We start from the raw sequence: 25,815 nt of genomic DNA on the forward strand, positions 1-25,815 counted from the left end.
ATGTCATTATAGACAAGTGAATTGACACCAGGGGTCAATTCTTCAGAATCAAAATAGTACTGATAAGCAGAAGGGCTAAATGGAAAGCACCAGCTAGGTAAGACTCACTTGAGGTGACAAGGTAGGCCTGAGGTGGAGAACCTGGGGTTCACAGACATATCGGTGTTTTTGCCCTTGGGCCTGGCTTTCTACTCCACCCCCTCCACTTTTCTCCTGTATACTAGAAACATGCTTTATTTTCATTACAACATAGGGAAATGATGTAGGAAAACCGGTACAGCTAAAAGAGTTGATTGCTTTAAAAGAAAGACTCAGCAAAGGAACAGCACCCACTGAGTATACGGGCAGAAAACAAACTGTTTCTTCAATTCTTCTTTCCATACTCTGAAGGGTATTTTAATTATTAAATAAAATTTAAATCCACAGATTTTTAAAAAGGAGGATTCAAACACTGATCGCTGACGGTTCTGCTGTATCACCTGGTTCTTCTCAAGCATGCTAGCATAGTACCTATATTTCATTGCATAATTATCCTGCTATACTAACCAGGGGAAATTAAAGGCAATACACTGTCCAAACTCTGAGTCCTCCTCTTTGTATGTGGAAATTTATTTAAACTTTGATAGTTTCCTCTTTTTTGCTTCTTCTATCTGTTTGTATTTATCTAAGATAAGTTTAATTTGCCAGCTGGGTGTTAAGCAATACCTACTCCCAGCATAAGTTACTGCAACAAATCAATATTTTTCTATTTAGACAGCAAGACCTGACCTGACCTTTATCAATAACAGCCTTTCATCACACACAGCTGCATTTCCATTTCTCTCAACTGTTTCCCCAGGCAAGTGATTTTAAGCTATCAGAATCACACAGCACACATCTTGCAATCAGCTGCAAATGAAGTTTACTAATGAGGACAGCCTTACGTACAATAGTCTTGCCATCACACTCTCCGTTATACCAGAGATCGTGGTTAAGCAACCACCATTCATCTGCTTTGCAAGTTCAATTCGTGGAGCAGAAAGCACACTGTCAACCACGTAGGTCAGATTTAATATCTTATAGCAAGAAGGCTGTCAGCTCCAACAGCTTAACACCCACCCAAGGCTGCAATCTGACCCCAGCCGCAGGGACGTGCCTCCGCAGCCAGAGCTCGCCCCGGGAGCGGGACAAAGCACGCTAGTGCTCCTGACAGCCTCCGGTGCAGAGTCTCCTGCTCTGAACTCTTCCTAGCCATGGCTGCTACACCAGGTGACTTTGCTCTGATTTATTAGTGCAGGTGTAAGTTTAATAACCTCCAAGAGGCAGGTCAGACTACCTTCAATTGCCTCTGTAAATTATGCAGTGAGAATCTGACTGTGGCTTAAGGAGGAAAGCTCTTACTCCTCCTCAAAGGAGGATCAAGCTAACCATGACCAGAGATCACTTCACCTGTTACTGACAGGATCCTCACTGAGTTTTAACAATGAAATTGCACACCTACCACCTTCACTCCTCCAACAGGTTTGCTACAACTCTGAGTTTTCATATAGAGATATAATTAAAAGAACCTGCAGAATTTCAGGCCCATTACAACAAACATCCAAACTATTTCTCCCCCACACAGATGTTCCCTCGCAGATGAGCCCCTTCATAAAAATTCACTCTGCTAGCAGAAGGAACAGGTTTGATCTAGAGGGGCTGCCTGTACGTTTATGTCCTTGCTACTTTCTGTTAATGCTAAGTCAGGGTCCCCTTCTACTGAAATGCTTGCTGCTTCCAATGACTGGTGACATGGGCAAAGTTCCATCCTACCCTGAAGCTGTGGAAGTTCACCCCAAGTCTCCAAGACTTGTTTTATTTACCCAAACCCTTTTCAGAGTTCTGTTTGCTCAGAGGTACAAGAAGAACAACGTCCACCTATGACAGGTGCTGTGGAGATAAAATAAATAAAATGCTTGTGAGTCCTTCAAATGGAAATTGCTCCAGAGCTCCCAATGATAACCACTCTAAGACGCTTCACCATCTCAACTTGCCTCTTATTTAATAGTTATGGCAAGCCATAAATTAAAAGTGAGCTGCAAACACAGTTACAAAATAGAAATCCTAAAATGAGTGAAAATGACAGGTTGCTGCTGCTGCAGTAGATACACAAAATCTACCTTTCTATCCATGACCCCACTACACTTGCCTGGAAGTGCTTGCCTGCAAGAGCTTCATGGGACTGAGCCCTGTCTTATGAATGAATAAACAGAACTTGAGAAAGATGCAAAACTCACGACCCCCAAACTGATGACAGACGTTGTCTGTCTGACTAAACACACTTGTCATGATGAGCAGGAACTTTCCATGGAGTTTTGAATCCCACAGAAAACAAACAGAAGAGAAAACCTTGTGCCAAATACGTTTATTGCACGATCTTATCTGTCGAGCTTCACCAGCTATGCTAGAACGATGGAGGTTTCTAACCGCACTTCATTAAGCCTAATTTATCCACAATAAATCAAGTAAAAATGACTTTTTTTAAAAAGATGCTTTACAGAAGGCAATGCTTTGCCCCAGGGACAAACTAATAATAAAAACCAAATTAATAGTGGTAACTAGGGGAAAGAAACCACTGCTCTATACAGGTATCTTTTTTTCTAAGCAAAATAACTACTGTTGGTTTTATTACTGTGCTGTTTAGCCCTCTCAGTACGGATCCAAACCAGCCACTGTTAATAGTTTATTCTGGTAGCATTATTATGGCAGCACCCCTAACACACACAGCAGAAAACTGCTGCAACAGCTTTTGAAAACATAAGCATAAAGTAATTTCTCTCCAGTTTCTGCACCTCCTCCCAAAACACAATCAAGGCATAGAATGACAGCTACATGCACACACAGTCAGAAAAGACAAGAGAACAACGTGAATACACCGGTCAGTACGTAGATCAACGTTTACAGACTCCTTTGGTAAGCATCATAGCAAAAGAAGCAACAAATATAAAGACAGTGGAATAGAAGCTGAGTAAAAACATCCCAAAACTCAGCTACTATGTCCTAGAAGCATCAAATGTCTACCTGAGATGGGAGCAGGCTTCAATTTACTAGCAAACAGGAGGTGTAAGAAGTAGAAAGTAAAGACAGAGCAATGAAAAAGCCACTGCACGTGCAAAGTGTGATTGAGATCTGAACTATAGTAAAATTTACAGAAAGGTTTAGACTGATAGCTGCAGGACCAATTTGGATTTTAAGACTAAAATGAAAAAACAGCAGCAGCTTCCAGAAAAAAATCAGTATCAAGGGAATTCTGCATGCTTACCATTACAGACATCACTTGAGGGATGACTCTGAACCCAAATGTCATCAAAACAAAACATACATACAGCAGGCTCGCTCGAGAATTGTGAGTACCCTCTAGTTCCCTGTCATGGTGGGTGGAAAGCAAGCAACACCCAGAAAGAAGGGGTTACAAACACTGTGCACTTCTGAGAATTTCTAGTTGAGTTTTCAAGACAAGAGCAAACTGAACAAAAAGTCTCAATCCTGAGTTTTCAAGGACATGCAGGACAGAGGTAAGAAAATGGGAAGGCATGAGTATTTTGATATCTCTGTCACCAAAAACTGACACCAAAATATACTGAGACAGAGCCTAATTCTTCATATTGCCAAAACAGTGCAAAAAATCAAAGGTACCCTTGACTTATTTTATATTGTCTCTTGAGATTAAACTTCCAGGATATAGCTCTCTCTGCAATCACTGAGTTTAGAAACGTGGTCTTGATTTTAAATCAAAGCTGCAAGTCTCTTTTTTTTTTCCTACAACTCATTTTTTTAATTGCTGAGTTGACAGAAATTGACCCAACCAAATGGCAAGCAAAGGCCACGCTGTCACTCAGCCAGCAGAGCCCACCATTGCTGCTCGTCTCATCAGACCAGGCGGGAGGTGGAAGCGTTGTCACTGTTTCACAGGTAGGAAAATCTTTTGTCTGGTCAAGTGAAGCAGTCATTCCCCAGCATCCTCAGCTTTACTCTCAAGAACATCCCAAGCTGCTTTACTGCCCTCAAGCTGAGAGAACAATAAGCATTTCCTCACTGCTTTAGGCAGGACTTAGCCTTCCCAGGTCTCACTGATCACTGGAACCAGTGTTGTTTCCCTTGTGTATCCTGCTCAGGAGGGAACACTCCACAGCCTGGGGCCTCCCACAGCCGCAGCCCACTGGCACACACCATTATCAACGCTTTTAAAGGTGCTAAGCACCCCAAATTCCAGGCGAAACTAAGCTTTCAACTGCCTCTACTTCAACACTGGGGTTTGGGGCCCTCCAAGTGCAGGGTTTATCTCTCTGCTGCAAGAGGGCCTGGCACTCTTGGGGGAAAAAAAAAAATGACAAAATAGTTATTATCTTCCCTGCCAACCACCCAGCTCTGGAGGGCCAGGCTTTAACCAAAGCACCCAGCTCTGGAGGGCCAGGCTTCAACCAAAGCACCCAGCTCTGGAGGGCCAGGCTTCAACCAAAGCACCCAGCTCTGGAGGGCCAGGCTTCAACCAAACCACCCAGCTCTGGAGGGCCAGGCTTCAACCAAACCACCCAGCTCTGGAGGGCCAGGCTTCAACCAAAGCATCAAACGCTCCTAAGCTGGAGGTCTCTGGTACAGCTGCTTGTGCGCGTCGCCACGCAGATGCCACAACGGTACCTCCTCAGACGGCACCCCGGGGCTCCCTGCGGCTCTCCGCCGGGCTCCGTCCTCCGCCTCACCGGGCCGGCTCCTCAGGCGGCGCTGAGGGGCCGCATTTCCGCGGCAGCGCCTCGGCCGGGCGGCCCGGGACAACCGGCGGGGTCTGGCGGGGGCAGGCGGCACGCAGCTGCCGGGCGCGCTCAGTGCCTCAGCGCGTCTTCCCGCCGTGCAGGGCGGGGGTAAGACGGGCAGGGGGCAGAGGGGCGGGAGCGCCCGCCCTGCCGGGGCAAGGGAAGGAAAAGGGCGAAGGGCGGCTGAGCCCAGGGCACGGGCAGGTGCCGGGCTCCCGCCTCGTTCTCGCCCGCCCGCTTCGCGCGCGCGCCCGGCGCTGCCGCGGAACCAGCCCCGCGGGGGGCGGGGCTCTGCGGCTGCGTGGGCGGGGCGCGTGGGTCTCCGCGCGCCGGTTCCGGTCTCGAGGCGAGCGCGGGTGTTCTCGGGCCTCCGCGAGACGCGGTCCCTGGGAGCATCATGGCTGCGGCCGCATGGATGCCTACGGTAAGCGAGGGGGGACAAGCCCCTTCCCCGCCTCAGAGCGGGCGGCCTGCCGGGGTGAGCCTGCGACCTTGTCCGCGGCGGTTCGGGGGGGGCCGCCCGTCGCCAAGGTCGCGGTGCCGCCGGGCCCCGGGCAGCGCTCCCAAGGGCCGCAGGGTTCCCAGCCGAGGGGCGACCCCGTGGCGGCGGCGGCGGCGACGAGCTCCCTCCGCCTCCTCCTTGGGCCGGGCCCCCGAGGCGGCGGTGGGGAGGGTCCGTGTCGGGCCGCTAATCCAGCGGCCGCTGCTGCCCGCGGGCGCCCGGGAAGAGGCCCGGCCCGGCCCGGCCCGAGGGTGCGCCGCGCCATCCCTCTGGGCGCGGCGGCGGCTGGCGGGGAGGTCGCGCCGTAGAGGTCACCGCATCGGCCCGGCACATGGGTCCGCATCAGCCCCGGGACGCGCCTGCAACCGCTCCCGCCGCGCAGCACTGATCGCCCGTTGCCTGCGAGCGGGGAAGGTGAGAAACGTCCCTCCTGGAGCGAGCCTGCCGTGCCCGGCGCTGCGGAGGCTCCGGGGCAGGGCTCCTGGCTCTGCCTGCGCTCCCTGGCCCTCGGGGATTCACCGGCTCTCCACTCCGGCGGAACGCAGCCCTGGGCCCGGGGCCGCTCCGCACCCCCGGTAAGCGCCGTGCCTGCTGTGCCCCGGAGCGGCAGGCGGCCGGAGCCCGGAGCTTCCCGTTCCCGCCGAACCACCCAAGAACCGTCCGGAGTTCCTCACGGCGTCCCGTTGGGAACGGATGGGCTTTGTTCCGCCTGACTCCCTGCCAGCGCTCACAGGCCTTGAAACGAAGCGGAACGTGCCAGGCCCGGGGGTTTTGGCTGGGCAGGCTGCTCGCTTTCCAGGGCTAACCTGGAATGTGGGTCCTGGCTGAGTGCTGCAGCTGTGCCATGAGGACACTTAGGCTTGTGTAGTCAACATTCTTCTTGAATTGCTCCAGCTCCTGCCCTGATGTATGACTGGCTGTGGTAAACATTGCTTGCCTGCCGCCCTGACCTTGTGTGGCTCGTGCTGGGCTACAAGGGAAAAGAAATTCTATCCTCAGTTACTCCCCCATTCCAGCATACGTGAGAATTTTATTGCTCGTAGCTCTGTCCCTTTGCACTACAGCTACGTGGAAGCATGTATGTCAGGATGGCTAGGAGGGAGCTTACAGATTGGGCAGGGGAGGAATGCATATTGCCCAAGACATCGCTGTCTCACCTGAGAGCTGCAGCCGGACTGCGTGCTTGCAAGTCTTCTGACTTCCAAGTCACAGGAGGCATGAAACGTCGTAGAGAGGAGGGTGAGACTGGGAGGCTGTGATTTTTCTGCCATTAAGCCATTGATATGATATATAATATGATATGATATGATATGATATGATATGATATGATATGATATGATATGATTGGGGATTTTGTCTGTGGTGCTCAGCTAGGTGAGACCTCAAGCTGAGCTGTCTTCCCGTTTTTTAAGCTGGATGCCAGTTTGGAATATTCAGATGCTAGAAAGTATAATTCTTTGCCTGTGCTGTGTAGACTTGTTGCTATGGTGCATTTCCCTGATGTTTTTTGTAACCTGTCAGCCAGGTGGAAGGTGGCAGTACAGAACCTGCAGGAGTGAGAGGTGGAGGAGCAGCGTTCACCACGGTCTGACACCACTGCAAAGTAGTTTTGGAAACACGACCTAAAATGTGTTGAGATAAGGTCCACCCAACTATTAGTGGATGTGCTTTACACTTTGCTTTCCATGAATCTTAATCCTTAGCATGTTGCCTTTTCAGGTAGAGGTGCTGCAACCTTATTTCCCGTGTGTGGTCTGTAGGGACTGGGGTTATTGTGCAGTAATTCCCCTCACCCCCAGGCAGGGCAGGAGCGCGCCGCAGCGCGGCTGTCCTGGGTTCACCTTGTGCTAAGAATACCCACGAGATATTAGAGCACAAAATGTTAGAGAGCAGCTTGGCAGAGGGTTAGTTACTCTTGTTTCATTTGGATTTCTGTACCAGTACGAGATAGGAAATTTAAAGAAACACAGTTTTAAAATGCAGATTTGCCACAACGTGGTTAACTGTTAAAAATCACCTCTTTGTAGTAACACAGTGTATTTTTGTTTTACATTCTTCCAGGTTTCTCGGCTGCTAGGTGCTTTCAAAAACCAAAAACAGGTGACCAGAAGTTTTGGTAGTGCTGTGAGTATGACAGTACCATTTTTTGTTCTTTTAAGAAGTTTCTCAAGAAAGGGGCTCAGAAATTGACTTTTAAAAGATTGCTGTCGTTATCCTTCTTAAAAAATAAGACCTCAATAAGCAAACATATATGTATATATATATGCTCTTAATGCCATGCTGGATTTGGGATTTGTATAGGTTAGTTACTCTCTTTGGCACTTGCACATTAAAGTGTGATAACACAAAAGGCTCCAGAGCAAAAGCACAAAACACAGATGTACATCAGCCAGTGTTCTGAAACTCGCCTGGAAATGGGCAAATATTGGGCAAAGCAGAAAGATTGTTGAGAAGCTTCTCGTTTTCTTTACTTTGCAGCCTTTCCTCTGAGTGCTAGATTTACATTGCTGCTTGTAGTATACCTTGCATCTGAAGTTCTGCCTTTTCAAGGCCTTTTTAGGCACTGATTGTGTATTCCTCTTGATGTGTGTATGTTTGAAGTGCCCACGGGCCATGTTTTTTCAGTGAAGGTGGATTTGAAAACTGCTCTGGCAGACGCAGGGCTCATCACCACTGCCTGCGCCCTGAAGCAGGACTTAAAGAGGAGCTGTGGCTTCTAATTAAGAGTTTTGTAGAACAGCTAGAAAAGAAACTAAAGGGTTGCTCCTATCTTGTAGAGAATAAAGAGATGCAGAAGGTGAGGCCCCCCTGCTTCTGTTCATACCACGCTGCTGTTTCCGATGCAAGGTTCTGCGGCTTAGGTGGAGTCCTGCTGCCTTGTGAAGCAACAGCACAGAACTAATCTGGAGGCTTTCATTCCATCAGCCATGTGCTTGCTCAACAGCAGCCTTCTGTTAGCTGAAGCTCTGCTGCTTCTGTTGTGCACAGTGAATTTCTTTGGCTCAAAGTAGTTTTAAGAAAATCAGTCAATATGTGTTGTGTGTTTTGTGTGGGGAGGGATGGAAATCTCTCTCGGGCGTCGATTCTGATTGGGGGTTTGCAAATAAGGCTGGATCTGAGCTGCCTTTCTCATAGGCAATAGTGACTCCTTAGGAAACTGTTGGAAATCTTTAAACAGAACAAGAAGAGCTGGGGCACATATGATTAGTACAGCCACCATAACTTGGTTTTTTTATCAAAGCAGAGGGGGAAATGGGCAGCCTCTTTTCAGTGGGCTGTGGGGACAGGACAAGGGGCAATGGCTGCAAGTTGGAGCACAGGAAGTTCCACACCAACATGTGGAAGAACTTTTTCACAGTGAGGGTGACAGAGCCCTGGGACAGGCTGCCCAGGGGCGTGTGGTCTCCTTCTCTGGAGATATTCAAGACCTATCTGGACACCGACCTGTGCAATGAGCTGGGGAGCTGCTTTGGCAGGGGGTTGGACCCAATGATCTCTTGAGGTCCCTTCCAACCCCTGTGATTCTGTGACTGGCCTCTGTAAAGTGAGGGTGGCTTCTCATAAACTTAATTTTTTCTGGCATGTGCCAGTATTGCACAGCATGTTGATACTACTGGGTAACAGAGACGTAACTAGGTCATATTAGCACCCCTCCATATTTCCAGAAGCAAGCCTGCTGGGACCACAGGGACCACTGAGCAGGAACTTGCCTTCCAGGTTAAAATGTGTTTTGAGACCAAGATAGCAGGCAGATTTTTAAAGAATTCTCTCAAAACATTTGCACACTCCCTTTGAGGGTAAGCTAGTTGTTCTTGCTTCTGTCCAACACTGCTACTCTTCATAGTGAATAGCTGGCAACTGAAGCTTTCTTTTCTAGTAGTTACTTGGTACCTGCAACACATGAAAATGTTTTCTATATAGAAAACAAGCATTCATTCTTTGTACTACTGGTATTTCTTTCCTTAGGTTCAAACAGTAACTTTAATCCCAGGAGATGGCATAGGACCTGAGATTTCTGCTGCTGTCATGAAGATCTTTGATGCTGCCAAAGTAAGTCTGACTTGTCTTGCTGTAAGTGTTGTAAGCTTAACTACAACAAGTAGCATTAACTAGGTGTACTGAAAATGGTTTCACTTTAGCTTCCAAAAGATCAATTCATCTTTAACCTATAAAAACATCTTGATAACAGAACAAGTCTGAAGCTTCATCTAAGGAATGATAGGATTGTTGTGTCAAGGCAGAGCTTGGAACTGTTACCTGGCAGAGGAGTGGAGAGTTGAGACCAAATGCTGTGTTGAATTTTTGGAACTTGATATATCATGTGAAACCATCTTGTTGATGTAGCAGTTCTGAGCAACTGATGGAGTATGTTCTTCCACCCATTATGAATTCCTGAGCAGATGAAAGTGTGTGGGAAACAACTGGCTTGTTCTTAGAAACCAAACTCCTGCACTGCCAGACACGTTCACTGAAGTGCTACAAAAACTAAGTGTCCCCAAGAGCTGTTGTACTACCTACCTGAGGAACTTCACCAGAATTTGCCCAGTTTCCTTGAAAAGCAATACAGCTTCTCAGGAAACAGACTTGTTAGATTGTTCCAGAATAGTAACAGCACCAGGGCATGTTCCCTTTCAGTGACAGCTGACTCAGATTGGGAAATCTGTGAGTGTGTGTTCACAGTACTTAGCAGAGTTGGTTGTTTTAAAGGGGACTCTCTGGTGTGTTATGCTTAGGTTGGTTCTGTTTGCTTATGAAAGCAAAGGACCTCTATGGTCCTTCCTGATGAGGAGGATGGGTGGTGACCCATCAAGATTCCTGTGGTGAAAGCCTTGTGGAACGCTTGCAGATTTTCAGTTCTATAACAGATCTGTATCTTATGTTATGTACTGTCTTCCAGGCAGTATGGATGGTGACTTCTCAGTGAGTTCAGTTTTCAGGTGTCTCTTCTATACAGGGAGCTCAGCAGCTCCAGAATCTTGAAAGATGTAGCGTGTATATTGCAGCTCTAACGGCTTCTGGGTACATGATGCCTAGGGAGGCATCTTGCAGTATTCAACTTGAGGATGATATGTTGTTCATACTATTTCACTTTTGCTGACTTAATAACATTTTTTTTAAAGGCTTTTGAGTTCAAACATCTCATGCTTACTGTCTCACTCACTGAGAAAAACTGTTGAGGAAGGCCTGGACAAAATTCCCTATGCTGTTTTTTGTGGAAGGGAAGTTAAAACTTGAAGCAAAAGTCATGAGATTTAATTTAACAAAGAATAAATGTGTTTAGGCTCCTATTCAGTGGGAAGAGAGGAACGTTACAGCTATCCAAGGACCAGGAGGGAAGTGGATGATACCGCCGGATGCCAAAGAATCCATGGATAAAAACAAAATGGGATTAAAAGGTACTTTAGGGGTTAATACAAAGATACTAAATACTGCTGTTGTTATCCTGAGTCTGATTTGAAGTCAAAGTCCTTCATCTGTAGCACAATAAAATGGTTAATTGTAGGAGGCAGCCTGTCAGGTAGTCTTGTGTAATCTTAACACGGTCCTTCCTCTCAAAGCCATCACTTTGGTAGGTCTGGCAGGAAATAGGCTGAAGGCAGCTATTACATACCAACCGTTGGACTCTGTGAGAAGGCATTTCTAGTGCAGCTGGTAGTATGTGAGAACTGTATTGCTAATGAATAGCATGTTTTTATGTATTTCTTTGTATTGTTTTCAGTGGAAACAACTGTTCAGTGTAAGGGTCATGGTTTGGCCTTTAAGCAGCCGATCAGAGCCACTGTGTGGTGCTCCTGAGAGCACCGAGAGCTCCCGTGGCATGTCAGCAAAAGGTTAAATAGGGGTTTGGAGATCCTGTGAAAGACTTACCACTTCACCTAGAGTTTGAACTCTTAAATTACCTGGAGGGCTTTATTTTCTCATTTGTTCTTGTTTGGGGTTGGGTATTTTTTTTTAATTTCTTTGTTTTTTTTTCTTCAGGGCCTTTGAAGACCCCGATTGCTGCAGGACACCCATCAATGAACCTGCTGCTCCGGAAGACCTTTGACCTCTACGCCAACGTACGCCCCTGCGTCTCAATCGAGGGGTACAAGACCCCATACACAGATGTCAACATTGTCACCATTCGAGAGAACACGGAGGGTGAATACAGTGGAATTGAGCATGTGGTACGTTGCTGGAAGTACCCTGTTTCTGGTGGGGGTTTCCTCTCTTTCATGAATCATCACCTCCCATCTCGGTGGCCCATTAAGAAGAGGTTGGGTGGTGTTTCTTCAGTGTGCTACCCATAAAAAATGTCTCTCTCTGTGAAATGCATTGTGGAGACTGCCTCACTCAGAACTCTGCTGCTTTGTTCCAAACATTCATCCTACACTTGGAAAAATGAGCTTACGCTTTCACACTCAGTGCCACTGCTGTCTTTCAGATTGTTGAAGGTGTTGTGCAAAGCATCAAGCTGATCACAGAAGAAGCGAGCAAGCGTATTGCAGAATTTGCTTTTGAGTATGCCAGAAATAACCAGAGAAGCCATGTTACTGCTGTGCACAAGGCAAATATTATGTATGTTGACAGCTCTTTTTGAGAAGAACAACAGAGAGTCAGATGCATTTAATTATAAATAATTTTTGAAATCTTTCTTGCATGTCTAACTTCTCTTGATGCTAGTGGGAGTAATGGCCAGGTCTGAGCCAGTATTGACATGGCTGCAATAATGATGCACTAATCTTTTATTATTAAGCTGTTAGGAATCCTGTGACTTTTCTTGAAAAACTCCTACATTAAAAAGAATTTGAAACTAGGAAAAGTAAATCTTAAAACTGATGAAATTGGCTGGTGTCTTTTACAGCTTCTGAGCCGATTTGTCCTGACCTGAGTGAAAACACTGGCATTATTATGTGACATCACTTTCACAAGCTCAGTGAGCCTTCAGCATGTGAACACCAGTCATTCAGAGCATTCACATATGCCTGTTAAGCTACTGCCACCAAATGTTTTAGGAGGCAATTTAAAAGGCATACGTTCTCTGACTGTATTGTATTTTAAGTGTTACTTAACACAAACTAAGTTTCTGCCCTGTAGTACTTTTATTTGATCCTCTGTTGCATGCAGTTTGCTTTATCCTCAGTATCTCTTATGGTAACTCCAGTATTCTCTGGCTTATTTGACTGCAGGAGAATGTCTGACGGGCTTTTCTTGAGAAAATGCCGGGAGGCAGCAGAGAACTGTAAAGATATTAAATTTAATGAAATGTATCTGGATACTGTGTGTCTGAATGTGAGTATTTGGGTGTGTGTAATTGTGGTTAGTTTTGAGTTTAAATTCTTAACCTAAGTGAAAATATACTTCTTTCTAGATGGTTCAGGATCCATCGCAATTTGATGTGCTTGTTATGCCAAACTTGTATGGTGACATCCTCAGGTATGGAGATTTCAATTTAAACTAATCCAATGTATAAAATACTTGCACTTCCCAGGGAGTTATTCAGGTTATATGCTAGCCAGGTGGGTCATGACTTCATGCATCCAGAGTTTAAAACTTCACAAATCAGCCTTTAACGGAGAAGAAGAGATGGTAACATTACACTTCAACTGTGAGTATCTCGTTGGGAGGGGCTGTATGCTAAGAAGGTGCTGCTTGTTTAAAAAGTTTCTGCTAATGGAGGTTACAAATATTGTTCAGAAAGGACAGAAGACAAATTTCTCCCCTTGTGTGAAGAATTTCAGGGCTTAAATTGCATTAAAGAACGCTTCATTAGATACAGGGGTAATCTTTCTAATGTTAAGCACTAAAATAGATGGTGTAAGGTGACTCTGGGGCCCCGATGATTTTGGCAGGCTAACCACATGGTTAAATGATTCTGCACAGTCACTGAAGAACGAAACGTGTGGCCTCTTAATATCCTACCAGTCTTGTTTTATGTAATGTATTTTTTTTCCTTTAAATTAAATTTCTTATTTGAATAACGTTACTACTAGAGGTACCTGATGCCTTGAAGGCAAAATGTTTAGGTAGAGAGTAAATTCAATTAAATGCTGTGTGTGAAATTAAGTATCTTTATCTACTTGCACGTGTATAATATTGCTGCTTCTTGCATGTTTAAGGAGAGACTGAGAAAAGGTCAACAATGATTAACACCTTAGAATTCATCTCCTAGTTTTGTACCAGCAATAAACATAATTTACATATAAGAAGAAATGCTTGTTGAGCTTCTCTTAACATAGCACTGTCCCTGCAATAAGGCTGGCTGCCACCTTGAAGGAAAATCCAGTCAATGCTTCTTGCTTTAAGAACTGGTAGAGGAGCCCACAGCATCCTCACCGCAGCTGTTACGCTGTTAACCAAGAGAGATCACATCACCGGTACTATTTCACCACGCTTGACTTAGCTCAATATCACTGATTTTAATGTGCTCATAGAAATTCCATAAAGCATTTTGTAATTCAAAAAATCTTCACCAAGTTGGAGTCTGTGTCACCTGGGAAGAGTCTCACCCACAGTGCTTTTTTTGAAAGCACAAACAGAATGCAAACCAGGTTTATTGGCCTGAATAGGTATAGGAGGAAGCTTCTTACCTTGAAGCATCAAATACCTGAAGTGACCAATGTAGACTGCATCTGCTTCCCCACCTCCTCAGATTCTATACAACTAAAGCAATTCAACTGATTTAAGCTTAAACTTGAAGAGCTGTTCTGTAAGGTCATCCACAGTTTTCTGCTTGTGAGTCCTTGATTAGTGAAGTTATGGGCAATAAAACAGTATGAGACTTCTACAGGTACTCTGTGCTTGAGTCCTCTTGTTGTGCCTGTTGGCTAAATTCTAGTATTTGCCATTTCCTTTTAGTTTCCCTTTATTAAATTGTCTGATGCCAGTAGTGCTACGGGTTCTGACATGTTCCCGTGGAGTCCAGGTGGCTAATAGCTTCTGTTCTTTCTCAGTGTTATTCTCAGACTGTGTGAGTATATAAATAAAATGAGAAACAGCAGCATTTTAATACCTTGCAGAGGTTCAGCTGTATACTGAAAACTTGTGTGGTTCTCTGTTGGTTTTTGGTTTTGTTTTCTCAGTGACTTATGTGCTGGACTGATTGGGGGTCTGGGAGTAACACCAAGTGGAAACATTGGCGCTAACGGAGTTGCCATTTTTGAATCGGTAAGTTGTCCTCTGTGATGCAGAGCGGTGACCAATGTCTCAACATTCCCTGACATACAACGTGGCTCTCACGTAGCCAAGTTCTCCACAAACCTGTGTTTTACTGTAAAGACACTGAAACTTTACTGAGAGAGTAAAGTACATATTTTGGAGAGTTTTTTGCATGTCCTTTTACTGGCACTTGTTTTCCTCTTTCTCCTAAGAACCCAGAGGGCACAACTGGGAGATACTAGGTGACCTAGTTACCCCTTGCTGATGCCTTTGAACTGAATTGTTGGGGTCTTCCCTCCCTCTCTCCACTAACTGTACCACAGTGAAGTCCATCCTACTGTAACGTGCTTGTGCATGAAGACTGTGTTTCAGAGGACTTGTGTTCATCTTAATTGTTTGGGACACTTTGCTCAGCGTATTGACGTGTAACAGATCCAACTGTTCTTTCCAGGTTCATGGAACAGCACCAGACATTGCAGGAAAAGACCTGGCAAATCCAACTGCCCTTCTCTTGAGCGCTGTAATGATGTTGCGACACATGGGACTGCACCAACACGCCACAAAAATCGAGACAGCTTGCTTTGATACCATTAAAGATGGAAAGGTAAGAGGAGGGTGTGCAAACAGATACAGTGAATTCAAGTTCTGTTCTACCAGAGCAAAAAATAACTTGGAGCATTAACAGGGTAGCAGAGAACCTGCTGTGCTGGCCTGACACTTGAGCAGTGCTGCTGTCATTCTCTGCTAGTAGTTCTGTTATCTTTAATGGTATTGCATCTGCCCAGCTCAGTAACAAGGGCAGGATGGTTCCTTGTGTCTTAGTAACACTCATCTTACACTTCCACACTTTAACTAAAAGCTGGAACTGGATGTGTCTCACACAGGAAATTAGAGGGTTAAGTAACTCATGAAGCTTATAACACATACAAGACACATGTACTTACATCCAGGCCCTGAAGCAAAGGCCACATTTGCCTTTCACAACATTATTCATTGCTTCATTTACAGCATTTCAGTCCTGACTGTAATACTTGTGCTCCTGTTGTGTTGGGTCATTATTTTTGTCCTCTAAACTGATTTCACTCCTTTTTAGACTGCAAAAGAACAGGTTTTATCCACTATTTACATGTTTCCCTTTGTCAATAATTGTTTCAAAAATTGAGACTCAGAGGGGATACTTGGGAGGGCTTATGCTCCTAAACCTGCCTTTAATTGGTGCCTGTAACAGTATCAGTTCACTCTAGTACTTTGTTGTCCCCCTTTCCAAAACATAGTTGGAAGGATCCTCAAGGCTGCAGTTAGAGAGGAGGAGCCGTTAGCCATGCGGGTTCAGTTACCTTGGCAGGAGCATAAGAAGCTGCTTTGTAATTACAAGTAACAAGCATGCTTAACCAAAAAGCTGTCATCATTTCATAAGTGGTCTGTTTTCAGCTGTCTTACTGGGTGTAGGAGCCAGTTAAAAAAATATCTAAACTTACAAGTGAACAAAGAGGTGCTCCTGTAGAGTTCCCACTTACTGCTCTGGAAATGAAATCCTCCACCTGCAGGTCAGTAATTCCATGGAAGATAACATAGTGCAAGTTTTGTGACACAGCTACTTCATTACTAGTTACTTACAGTGTTATGATTACATGCTTACACTGGTGAGAATCTCCTTCAGTTGAAAAAAGCATAATGCAGTTAAAATTACATCCCTAAACCCAGTAACCTTTACCTCTCATGCTTGCTACTTCCTTTCCTCCCACCCGTTTGAGAGCTCTGTGTGTGTCCTACAAAAGGAGAATCAGTTATTTTAAAATAGCTCCTATGCTGCTTTAGGTGATGTTGGACAAGCAATGTACCCCCACCCTTTTTTTTTTTTCCTTAAGCAAACTTAAAGATCTGTTAACATGCAGCATTAAGAGTGCGCTCTGATTCTTCTGTGTGGGTTTCCTTTCAAAAAACCAAAACCCAACCAACCACCCCAAAACCTTACTGACTCGGTTGCTTTTGTGCTGAGGCTTCATCCACAAATTTTACTTCTGAAGGACAGACTTCAGTTATGTGTTATTTACACTTATGGAGGGCTTTGGCCAAAGGCCCTTGGTTCCTGTTGTTAAGATAATACCATGTTAATATGATAACACAATGCAGGGCCTTCCTACTCAAGTGTTCTCTACCTGCTTCAGTTTGCAGAGTCCGTATCGATGAAGGCTGTAGAAGATATGGGAAAAACTCAGTATTCCATCTCACTCCGATTTAGTATCCATACACAACATGCAAGAAGAACACACAGAACTCCTCAGAGACAAGCCAAGCCCTGTGAAAGACACTGCAGTAATATCATTTTCCTCTTTTTTTCAGGTTTTGACGAAAGACTTGGGAGGTAACGCCAAGTGCTCGGAATTCACAGAGGAGATCTGCCGCAGAGTACGGGACGCCGCCTAACCTTGCCTCTGCTTGGGATAACTCTGAGAGGACACCTCACACCAAGTACATTCTGTGTAACCCAATACCCAGCTGAGTTTCTCTCTTCAGAGCAAACTTTTGAGTTAGGGCCTCTCCCTTAATAAATTTAGTCCAAACGGCTACAGAAGCTGCTTGTGCCTGCTTTCAGTGGACTTTCAGTGCTATGTCTTATTTATTTTTTTCTATCTGGTGAACATTTTTCTGTAAGTGAATTTGTTTATTGCCACTGTAGCTGTCTCCCATTTCCCATTTCAACTACAGGTTTTTACTTTCCACAAAGAAAAATTATGCAATTAAACCAACTACAGGATTAGTGAAATGTTGAAGCACTTTAATGGTTAAAACCTACTTTATTGATCTTACTGAAATGTAAAAGGTAGGTTTTCAGCCTAACAGTAGCACAAGAGGACCTTCATAAACAGCAATGGGTATAAAGTAACTTAAAACAGCAATTTCACATTAAAAGCAATGAGTAACACACTTCAGGTACTCTAGTGATTTTTAAAATCAAGGGCATAAACAAACACAAAATTCTAGAGCTATAATCTATTTGTGTAGCTTTAAAAACCCTCAGCCATTAATCAAAAGGGGTGAGAATTAATGCTGAAATAAAATTATTTTTCATATCTACATACCAAAATCTTAGAAATTTTTCCTGAAATGCACGTTACAGCAGAGATCTAATGAGAGTGACTTGTACAAAATTCCTTCTGCCACATATTGCAAGGGGAAAGTATTAACTTCACAAATTGATACTAAATATTTCATGACTGCTGCTGGAACGCTTCTTGTGTTGTACTAGTATGCATAGTCTGTTTGGTGTGTCTTACTGTATGGAGCAGTAATTTCATTCTAGAAACTACAAAGGTAAGGGACTAATTCTGAATGGATTAAAACATACAGAAGGTTTGGCTCTAGTACCTGTTTTCCAGAAATACATTTCATCCCTACTCAAGGGGAGCTGAGATTAATTTTTCCCTATGTACTAAGCTTAATGGGTAAAAAAGCAACTCTCTTCCCTTCCTCCTTCTCCCTGTACAGATCACCAGAGGTGTCACTCTTATCTGTATGTCTCAAGGTCTGTTTCTATTCCTACACCCTATGAGAAAACAGGTATTTTAAAACTTATGCCTGACTCTAGCACAGGATTATCCCTACTGCCAGAACCTGGCTACTTAAAGCTTAATTCTATTAATAGATATTGCTCCACTTAGTTACATTACTATTAAGACTGTTTAGGCTGGCTGTTCCACACGTAAAATCTATTTTGAGTAACAGCTCCTAGTGTCACTCCACAAAGTAAGCATCCCAGCTCTTTTATTTGTATACAGTCTAAGAATACGTTGGAGTAGGGACAATGAGCTTTATTCCTTGTGTGCTCTGCTGCTGGTGAACAGGACCCCACTTCCTGCCGTGTTTTACAAGCTGCTGCTTCCTTGTTTCCTTTAGATCAATATTGTTCAGGAACTTTGGAATTACCATTACGCACAAAATGGGGAAAAATAAACTTTTCCAAGTCCTATTCTTACGTGTTGAGCTGATTTTTGGTACTTGCAACAGACCTTAAGTCTCCAAGATGCACAAGACTGCTCATGGAACTTCCATGGAAGTAATCCTGTTCTGCATGACTCTCTGTGAGCAAGAACAGCAGCTGTAAGGCTGCCTGCCTGCATTACCTACTGCACACTCTGCCAGGGATCACTTACTCACAGCAACCATGCTTTCGAGCATGCCCTTCACATAGTGTTTCCTGTAAGGGAAAAGGGAAAGTGGTACAGTGTGAATACTGCAATATGCAGATACATGCTGACAACCATCACTTCTAAACTCTGCTGTAAGCAATTGTGAGGAACTGCTGTACATGCTATTTTAACCAGACAACTCTTGCATTTGCTACTTGATGTCATTTAGGGAACCATTTCCCCAGCGTTTTTGTTTACTTGTTTTTAGGAGCAATAGTAATGCTTTTCTCAACAGAGATCTGAGAAATTAGGAGTGGCTGTTTTTACTGCAGTTGGAATTCCAGCCACCATAGGAATGGAAGAGGAGCATCTTCAGTTCCGAAACACTGTGTCAGTGAACAAAAATCAACTCTTCTATGGGAGAGAAAACACAGCCCTTTTGGGTTGGTTGTGTTTTAAGTAATCCTCTTGATCGGTGGGGTGGTAGAACAGTTTCAGTAAGCAGTGCTGCTAACCACTGAGCTACCAAACTCAACCATGAGCTACAGGCAGTGTCCTGTAGAACAAAAAAATCACAGTACAAAGCATCATTGTGTCTCAGTCAAGAGGAATTAAGTAGTGATATCCACTTAATACAACACAAGAGGATGTTTTTAATCTTCATTTAGGGCATAAAGTAAAAGCAGTATTAGAAAAGGTGTGCACAGTGTAGATGCTTCTGTAAGAAGAGAACAAACCATGAGGTAAGTGTCAGGAACAACTAGACACAGCAGTTCTCCAGTGGTTCAGTTCAAGAGACGACAAAATCAGAACAAGCATAGATCTCCACTAATGCTTTTCATTAGGAAACAGTTTCTTTAGCTCACAGAGTGATGTTAGATGATAGGTTTGGATGAAAAGCTTCTTACTCTTCATAAAAGGAGTCTACTTCATGTCTGTATTTCTCCAGCACGGTGAGCCGTTTCAGCTTCATTGTTGGACCTTAAAAGAGGGAGTTAGTCACAATAGTGGAAATCAGAACAGAAACTACCGGGTCTGACTTTTGGTTCCTAAGATAGCCTGCTGAAGGGGCTGTCTGAAGCAACATCTCCCACTCGAAGTGCAGATACCGTCTGGGAGTGAGAAGCCAGCGTGATGGGTATGTGAAGGTTGGCTTCACAGAAACACAAGGACCTAACCTGCAGCTCACTTACAAGAGGGTGATAACTATCAATGTTTTTTATTTTAAAATAATTTCAAGCATGACATTTTTCAGAGCTTTTTAACACTTTATTCAGAGAGCCAAGTAACATGCTTGAGGCTCTACGAGGCTTCCACTGCCTCAATTCTTTTTTAACCAAGGATGTTTCAGTATTACTACCCAAGTTGGTTAGTACCGTAACACACAAGGAACCAACCAGAACTGGTTCCTTAATTGCCCAGAGCAATACTGTACTCATAACTGAGCTCAGGTCGATACACAGACAGCCAAGCCTCCCAGTTTTGCATGCTCTCCCTCTAGTGCCCGTACCTAGAATCGAGCATACACCCAGCCTCTTCACTGTGCACACCTCAGCACAGCTCAGCGCATCTTACCTAGTTCTCCCCCAGAAATGGAGAAATCTCTTGGCAGAACTATCCATTTCTGAATACAATGAACCCTATTAGTAGCATTCCTGTTGACTCTGTTGATTCCCTCCTGAATGGCCTGGTAGATCGCCTGGTCTCTTGTAGCTACAATCTCTGATACTTTAGTGGCTTTACTACCAGTCTTCTGGCAGAAGTCTCTAGCTTGTTCAGTGAGAATGTCAGTGGGATCAGATGTATCTGGGTCCAGCACGCTCTGAAATAGCAAATGAATCACCAAACACTCACTCTTAGAAGGCACTAAGTGTTTCACTAGTTAGGTCCTGCCCAACTAGAAGAATCAAATGGCTACACATCACCACTCAAATACTCTGTAAGCCTCAAGCAGAAGCACCTACAGATGACAGAGCTTTTCTTTCCACTTGGCTACCAAACAGAAGTGTTTTTGGCTTATATGCAGATGATACAGACAGACTTAAATGTAGCCAATGACTTAAGCAATAAGGTCCATCTATAGGCCTTGAATTTCTACCATACTTTCCAAACCACTCCATGCTCACAGGGGAACATTTAGCTCAGCGTTACATTGAATTCCTGTGGCCTCATGTAAACAGCTTGAAATAGAAACACTCTATATTCTATTGTACCTGTAAGACAGGGGGTATCAGTCAGAGGTAAACAATTTGAGAAAAAAATAAAGGGTCCTTCCCCATTTATGTATGCAGAATAAAGTGCAAACATTCTAGAAAAAGAAGTGATTTCTCAATGAAGCCTATAGGACAGCAAAGCTATTTTTGTGTTATGCAGTCATCCTTCAACTAATTGTAGAGCAATGTTCCTATTGGAAAGTCTGTTTCTGTTGAGAAGTTTCTGCTGGAAGCTGGTTTTGCCCATAACAGAAACATTTGTTGGCTTTGCTAGTCTGTAAGTCTAAAAGCTATTCTTGTGGTCCATTACACAGACTGCTCACTCTTTCAGCATTAATTAAATTGCATTTAAATAATAACCAAAAAAAGCCTTATTATGCACCTAGGAGAAAGAGCAGTGAACAGATATTTAGCAGAGCATCTAACCCTAAGAAATTCAGACCATCAGGATTTGGTCTGTAGTTCCTAGACACTTTTTCTCCACTAAGATCCTGCTGTCCAGCTTTGGGTCTTTCTACAGAAATTATTCTTCTTTTTCTTTTAGGCATAGGTGTATAATTTCACTGAAACAAGTATTAAAACCACCTTACCTTCAGGGTCAGCAACATTGACAAGAACTTCTTTTTATCTCCAATCACCATGGCATTACTAACAATTGGGAGTTCTTGTTTAACAGCATCTTCAATTGGAACTGGAGGCACATTTTCACCTCCAGCTGTAATTATCAAATCTAGGCAAAAGAGAAAAGCTGTTAGTTGATTTCATATACATTCAAAAGATCAGGTTAGTGTCTGGTTCAACCCATTTCTCTTATTCTGACATAGAGTGGGATTTGATTTTTTTTTCCAAAGATAACATTTCCAAAGAGAACAAACCCTATTAAATCATCTTCAAAATAAAAACACTAACATTTTTCATCTATGTGCTCTAGTTCTTAGCTCTCACACAGTGTAAAATATTTGCTCCAGATGATTTTTATGTCATCCAGTAACAGGTTAGTTATTCTCAGCACACTGCTGCAGAATCTAGATGTTTTTTCTGTGAGCAATCACCCCTTCCCAGTTTGGATCAGTCACTCTCTATTTTACTGGTAATATCTCACCAAAAAGGAGGTTCCCTGTTACCACATTTAAAACCAATTCTGATAGCCACCAAGAGGGGTCAGACAAAACCAAGTTGCTACTACAGGAAAGCTCCGGAAAAGCAACATGAGGAACGCGAGGAGGAAGTCGAGATGGAAGAGGAAATTTGCAGCAATTCCCGCCCTGCTTTTGACAGGAGGAGAGTATGACAACGGGCTGGAATCTTAATATTTGTAAGGTCTGTAAACCACAGTAGTGACATCTTAATCTACTGATAAAGGAACGTGCATTTTTATTTGACTGCATTTGTTCTGAAGGATAATACAGAGCATTACTTAAATGAATCCCAGCAGTTTGCTTTCATTACACTGGTGACTTCTCACTGCCTTCCAACAGTTAGCAGCATTTCGTTGCAAGCTGCAGCTAACAAAGCACACAGCGGTACTCCAGGCATAATGCAGCTGGCTGCACGTGGCAGCACCCAAAGCCCTGCCAGCAATAAACTTGATGACTTTAGACACAGTCAGAGGAATACAGCAGCACCCTTTCAGTATTCACAGCTTTGGGCCCTACCATCTCGACTGCTCTATGAGAACTCTGGTAAGAAGTAACTTCCAGTCTGCACTCCAGCTTCTGGTATGGCATATGCATCGATCCCAGACCTGTGTCATCTCTCCCTGAGCACCACACTGCACACACAGGTTTGAGCAAGCACAAGTGAGACTTCTCTATCTGCTTCAGTCCTGATTCCTACAGGACACCATGTCCCCCTGTGACTGATTCACTCACCTGTGCTATCTCCCCAGATGATTGTTGCTCAATCTTTAAACCTTCTCCAGTGACACCTCCAAAGGGACCTGTCCCACTCTCTGAATACATAGTGTGAAAAAAGCTTCCAAGCAAACAAGTGACCAGCCTTACTCACAGGACACTTCCAGCCACGCACTGTAACACCACCTCTGCTTACTGCCTGAGCTTCAACTTCCCTCTCTGCTCTCAAGCTTAAACGCCTGTCTCTGAAAACACATCGCCTACAGCATCAGAGGAACCTGGCTGTAACCTGCAGCAACAATTTTTACATAACAGAGGGCTGTCTCTCATCACTGTCTAAACATTCTAATGTGATATCAAGACAATTTAGCAAGATTCAAAGGGAGGCTGGACAGCTTAATGGATCATTAGAATCCAAGACGACGTATTAAACCTGCAGTATTATATTACTAATTGTAATGAATGCTGAATAAAGAAGGGTCGAGGAGATAAAAGCTCATGGCAGAAACTGATTAATGTCCACCTCTTACATGCTAGAGGAAAAACCTTCCTGAACAGTTTCCTCACTGGAAAGGTTATTTTACCTGCCTACGAGGTCAATGGTGCTGGTGCTGGAGGAAAGATACTTTATGACATGGGCCCCACCTGACATGTAACTCACACTGCTGAACAGTTACCATAAACATGGAGCGAGATTTTATTACCTTTAATTCTTCCAGTGACATAGAGAAAGCCATCTTTGTCCAGTTTTCCTAAGTCTCCAGAATGCAGCCACCCATCCTCATCAAAGACTTCTTTTGTTTTGTCCTCCATATTTAAGTAACCCATGAAAACAGTCCTTCCCCAGAAACAGATTTCTCCATTGCCTTCTGTATCTTCATCCACCAATTTCACTCTGCAACCAGGTACTGGTTTACCACAGCTATTGGAGAAGAACAGAAAAAAAACCCACAAGGAGCACAGAAATATTAAACCTAGTATATCAAGAGGTCAACACCCCAAATGCCTGAACCTATACAAATATCAGTGACTGTAAAAAACACTCTGCCCTGGTTTGAAAGCTGTGGTGTATTAAGTCACTAGGGCATGTATGTCAGAGGACCTAAGCACTTTTGGCTGTCTAGGTTTTCCTGTGCCTCCTCTTTTTTTCCCCTCTCTGTATCTTGAGGCATAAAACCCCTTTTGTAGTTGCAGCCTTGTGTTCAACAGTTATTCTACCCCAGGCCAGGGCTGGGATATATGTCAGATTTAGTATCTGTGTTCTGCATATAATACTTCAGATTACATTCCATGCTCTCAGCACAGCATGTTACAGAACGACGTGTTCAGCTTCCGATCTAACTTTGCCTCACAAAGTCACAACAGAGCAGCAGCGCATTGAGAGGAAAGAAAATAAGCTGTAAGATCTGACCTTCATCCTCTTCTCACACACTATAAACATCCTCCATTTAAAAGCAGTTTAAGGAAGTTACCTGTGGTGCCTGTAAATGTAAGGCCCAGATAGGCAGTGTGGTCCTGTGGTCTCGCTCATCCCATAGGCCTCATACAGGGGGATGTTCAGGCCCAAGAAGAAATGCAGCGTTTCTGTGTTGAGAGGAGCAGCACCAGAGAAGTGCTTCTGACAGGAGGACAAACCCAGGGCATCGCGTATTTTTGCAAGCACTAGGTAGTCTGCTAACCTTGTCCAGAACTGCTTTACATCACTGCCAAGCACAAGACACACAGGGAGAGAGACAGCAAGTCAGAGCAACCCATGAACTTTCCATAACCAAACCAGACACAGATTTTGTTCAGAGACAGATTTGCCACTTGGTTTGGGGTGCTGGCGGGAACCGCTGCGCTAAGAAGAGGTTACATATTAGTCCTGTTTTCATTTATTCAGTGTCTTCTATCACTAGTGAACTCCAACGCTTGTTTCTGAACACTCCAAATACATAAAGAACCCATAAAAGATGTTTTATAGTAAAAAAAGCTCTTGTGTCCCAGATTCTTTGTCAGCCAGATGCGTCTCTCAGAACATATACCACTAAAACTTGAAATTGGCAGGACTCGTCCAAGAAGGTGAATGTTCAGACAAGCAAAGCAGCGTCACTGGGGTGTCTTTTGGAACACCCTTTTCTCTAAGCAATTTCACACTTCACTGTCTCAAGTCTTAAAGAACTTTGGGACAGGAAAGAATGGTGAACTAATGTATGATTTTATACAACATGCTTTATCTGGGCAGTCTTACAGACCAAGAGAACAATGTTATTGAGAACAGAAATAGCATACTTGGAGCTGAGAACTCGTGGGGCATGTCCCTGAGTTTGTGTGGACACAAGAAGTTCTTACAGAACGCACGCTCCATATTGTCATGAGCCAGTCTGTCTGGGCTGGCCCCCAGAACTTCACCCTTCCCATACACCTCCTCCCAATTGACAGCCTTTCCTCACACCAGTACCTACCATTCACAGTGTCACATCATGCACTGCAGCAGGGAACTCTCCCAGCTGAAAACTAACCAGTTCAATTCACAGAAGATAGAGAATTAGGGGATGTGGTTGGGGGGAATATGTTCTTGCGGAGGACAGAAGGACAGTTAGGTCACCTGTGGTTAAGATCAGCCTGCTGTGAGAGTCAACTACACCACCCCCCACCCTCACCTTCCATCTGCTGTGTTGCCAGGCCAAATCTGACCCACTTACACCTCGAGTCTCACTGATGCTTCATAGTTTATTACAAGGAGACAGCTACTTGCTGTTTGACTGACATCCCACTTGTTGTAATACGTACCTTCTTGAGCAGTTTAGGTTTCTCTCCAAGCTAAGTGACATAGCCCATGACAGCATTTTCTTCTTCATAAACCCTGACTGAGCAGAAGCATCCTTCAGCTTCTCCATGATTTTCTCCCACACTCGGGGAACTCCCATGTGAGATGTTGGCTGCACTTCTTTCAGCGTGTTGATTAAGCTGCCCTGTTAAAATCATTACGTCAGTTCAGAACATTGCAAAAGCTCCACAGCGATGAGGGAGAGGCTTGGTATATCATCTGCCTCTCACAATGCTGGCATGCCAAACATCACTACGTGTGTAGGACAAAGCAAAAGGGCTGAACCTACTGCAGTCATACACACTAACATGTCCCTGCTCTGACATCATCAGGGGTGGTACATACACAAGCGAAACGTGCCCGTCATCTAGTTCCTTCTGCCTCCCTTTCCTCCAAAAATC

General features: G+C 44.3%; 3 protein-coding genes across 4 annotated transcripts in view; 1 reads left to right on the forward strand and 2 right to left on the reverse strand.

Moving 5' to 3' along the window:
• CIB2 (calcium and integrin binding family member 2) overlaps window positions 1–4,683 on the reverse strand; it is a gene marked incomplete at its 5' end in the record, with an annotated part of 47,189 nt that extends 42,506 nt beyond the window's left edge. Inside the window, one exon of the mRNA XM_084267868.1 lies at window positions 4,657–4,683. The remainder of the gene's footprint in view (window positions 1–4,656) is intronic.
• A 429-nt stretch (window positions 4,684–5,112) lies between these two features.
• IDH3A (isocitrate dehydrogenase (NAD(+)) 3 catalytic subunit alpha) lies at window positions 5,113–18,379 on the forward strand. 2 transcript variants are annotated; one of them, XM_084267779.1, is made up of 11 exons: window positions 5,113–5,193; window positions 7,333–7,395; window positions 9,238–9,321; window positions 10,553–10,667; window positions 11,251–11,438; window positions 11,696–11,829; window positions 12,441–12,543; window positions 12,623–12,687; window positions 14,334–14,418; window positions 14,861–15,013; window positions 16,753–18,379. In XM_084267779.1, the coding sequence occupies exons 1-11, from the start codon at window positions 5,167–5,169 to the stop codon at window positions 16,834–16,836; spliced, it is 1,101 nt and encodes a 366-aa protein (XP_084123905.1). In that variant the 5' UTR covers window positions 5,113–5,166; the 3' UTR covers window positions 16,837–18,379. The 2 variants fall into 2 exon arrangements, with proteins under 2 accessions (XP_084123905.1, XP_084123906.1); XM_084267780.1 differs by lacking the exon at window positions 5,113–5,193 and adding an exon at window positions 6,397–6,510.
• A 1,064-nt stretch (window positions 18,380–19,443) lies between these two features.
• The window catches only part of ACSBG1 (acyl-CoA synthetase bubblegum family member 1), a gene marked incomplete at both ends in the record, with an annotated part of 33,208 nt that continues 26,836 nt past the window's right edge, over window positions 19,444–25,815 (reverse strand). Inside the window, 6 exons of the mRNA XM_084267866.1 lie at window positions 19,444–19,520; window positions 20,115–20,361; window positions 21,343–21,482; window positions 23,310–23,527; window positions 24,078–24,308; window positions 25,378–25,559. Coding sequence (XP_084123992.1) covers window positions 19,444–19,520; window positions 20,115–20,361; window positions 21,343–21,482; window positions 23,310–23,527; window positions 24,078–24,308; window positions 25,378–25,559 — 1,095 coding nt within the window. The remainder of the gene's footprint in view (window positions 19,521–20,114; window positions 20,362–21,342; window positions 21,483–23,309; window positions 23,528–24,077; window positions 24,309–25,377; window positions 25,560–25,815) is intronic.

The sequence above is a fragment of the Gallinula chloropus genome, assembly GCF_964237585.1.
Source record: "Gallinula chloropus genome assembly, chromosome: 9".
NCBI classification, from domain to species: Eukaryota; Metazoa; Chordata; class Aves; order Gruiformes; family Rallidae; genus Gallinula; species Gallinula chloropus.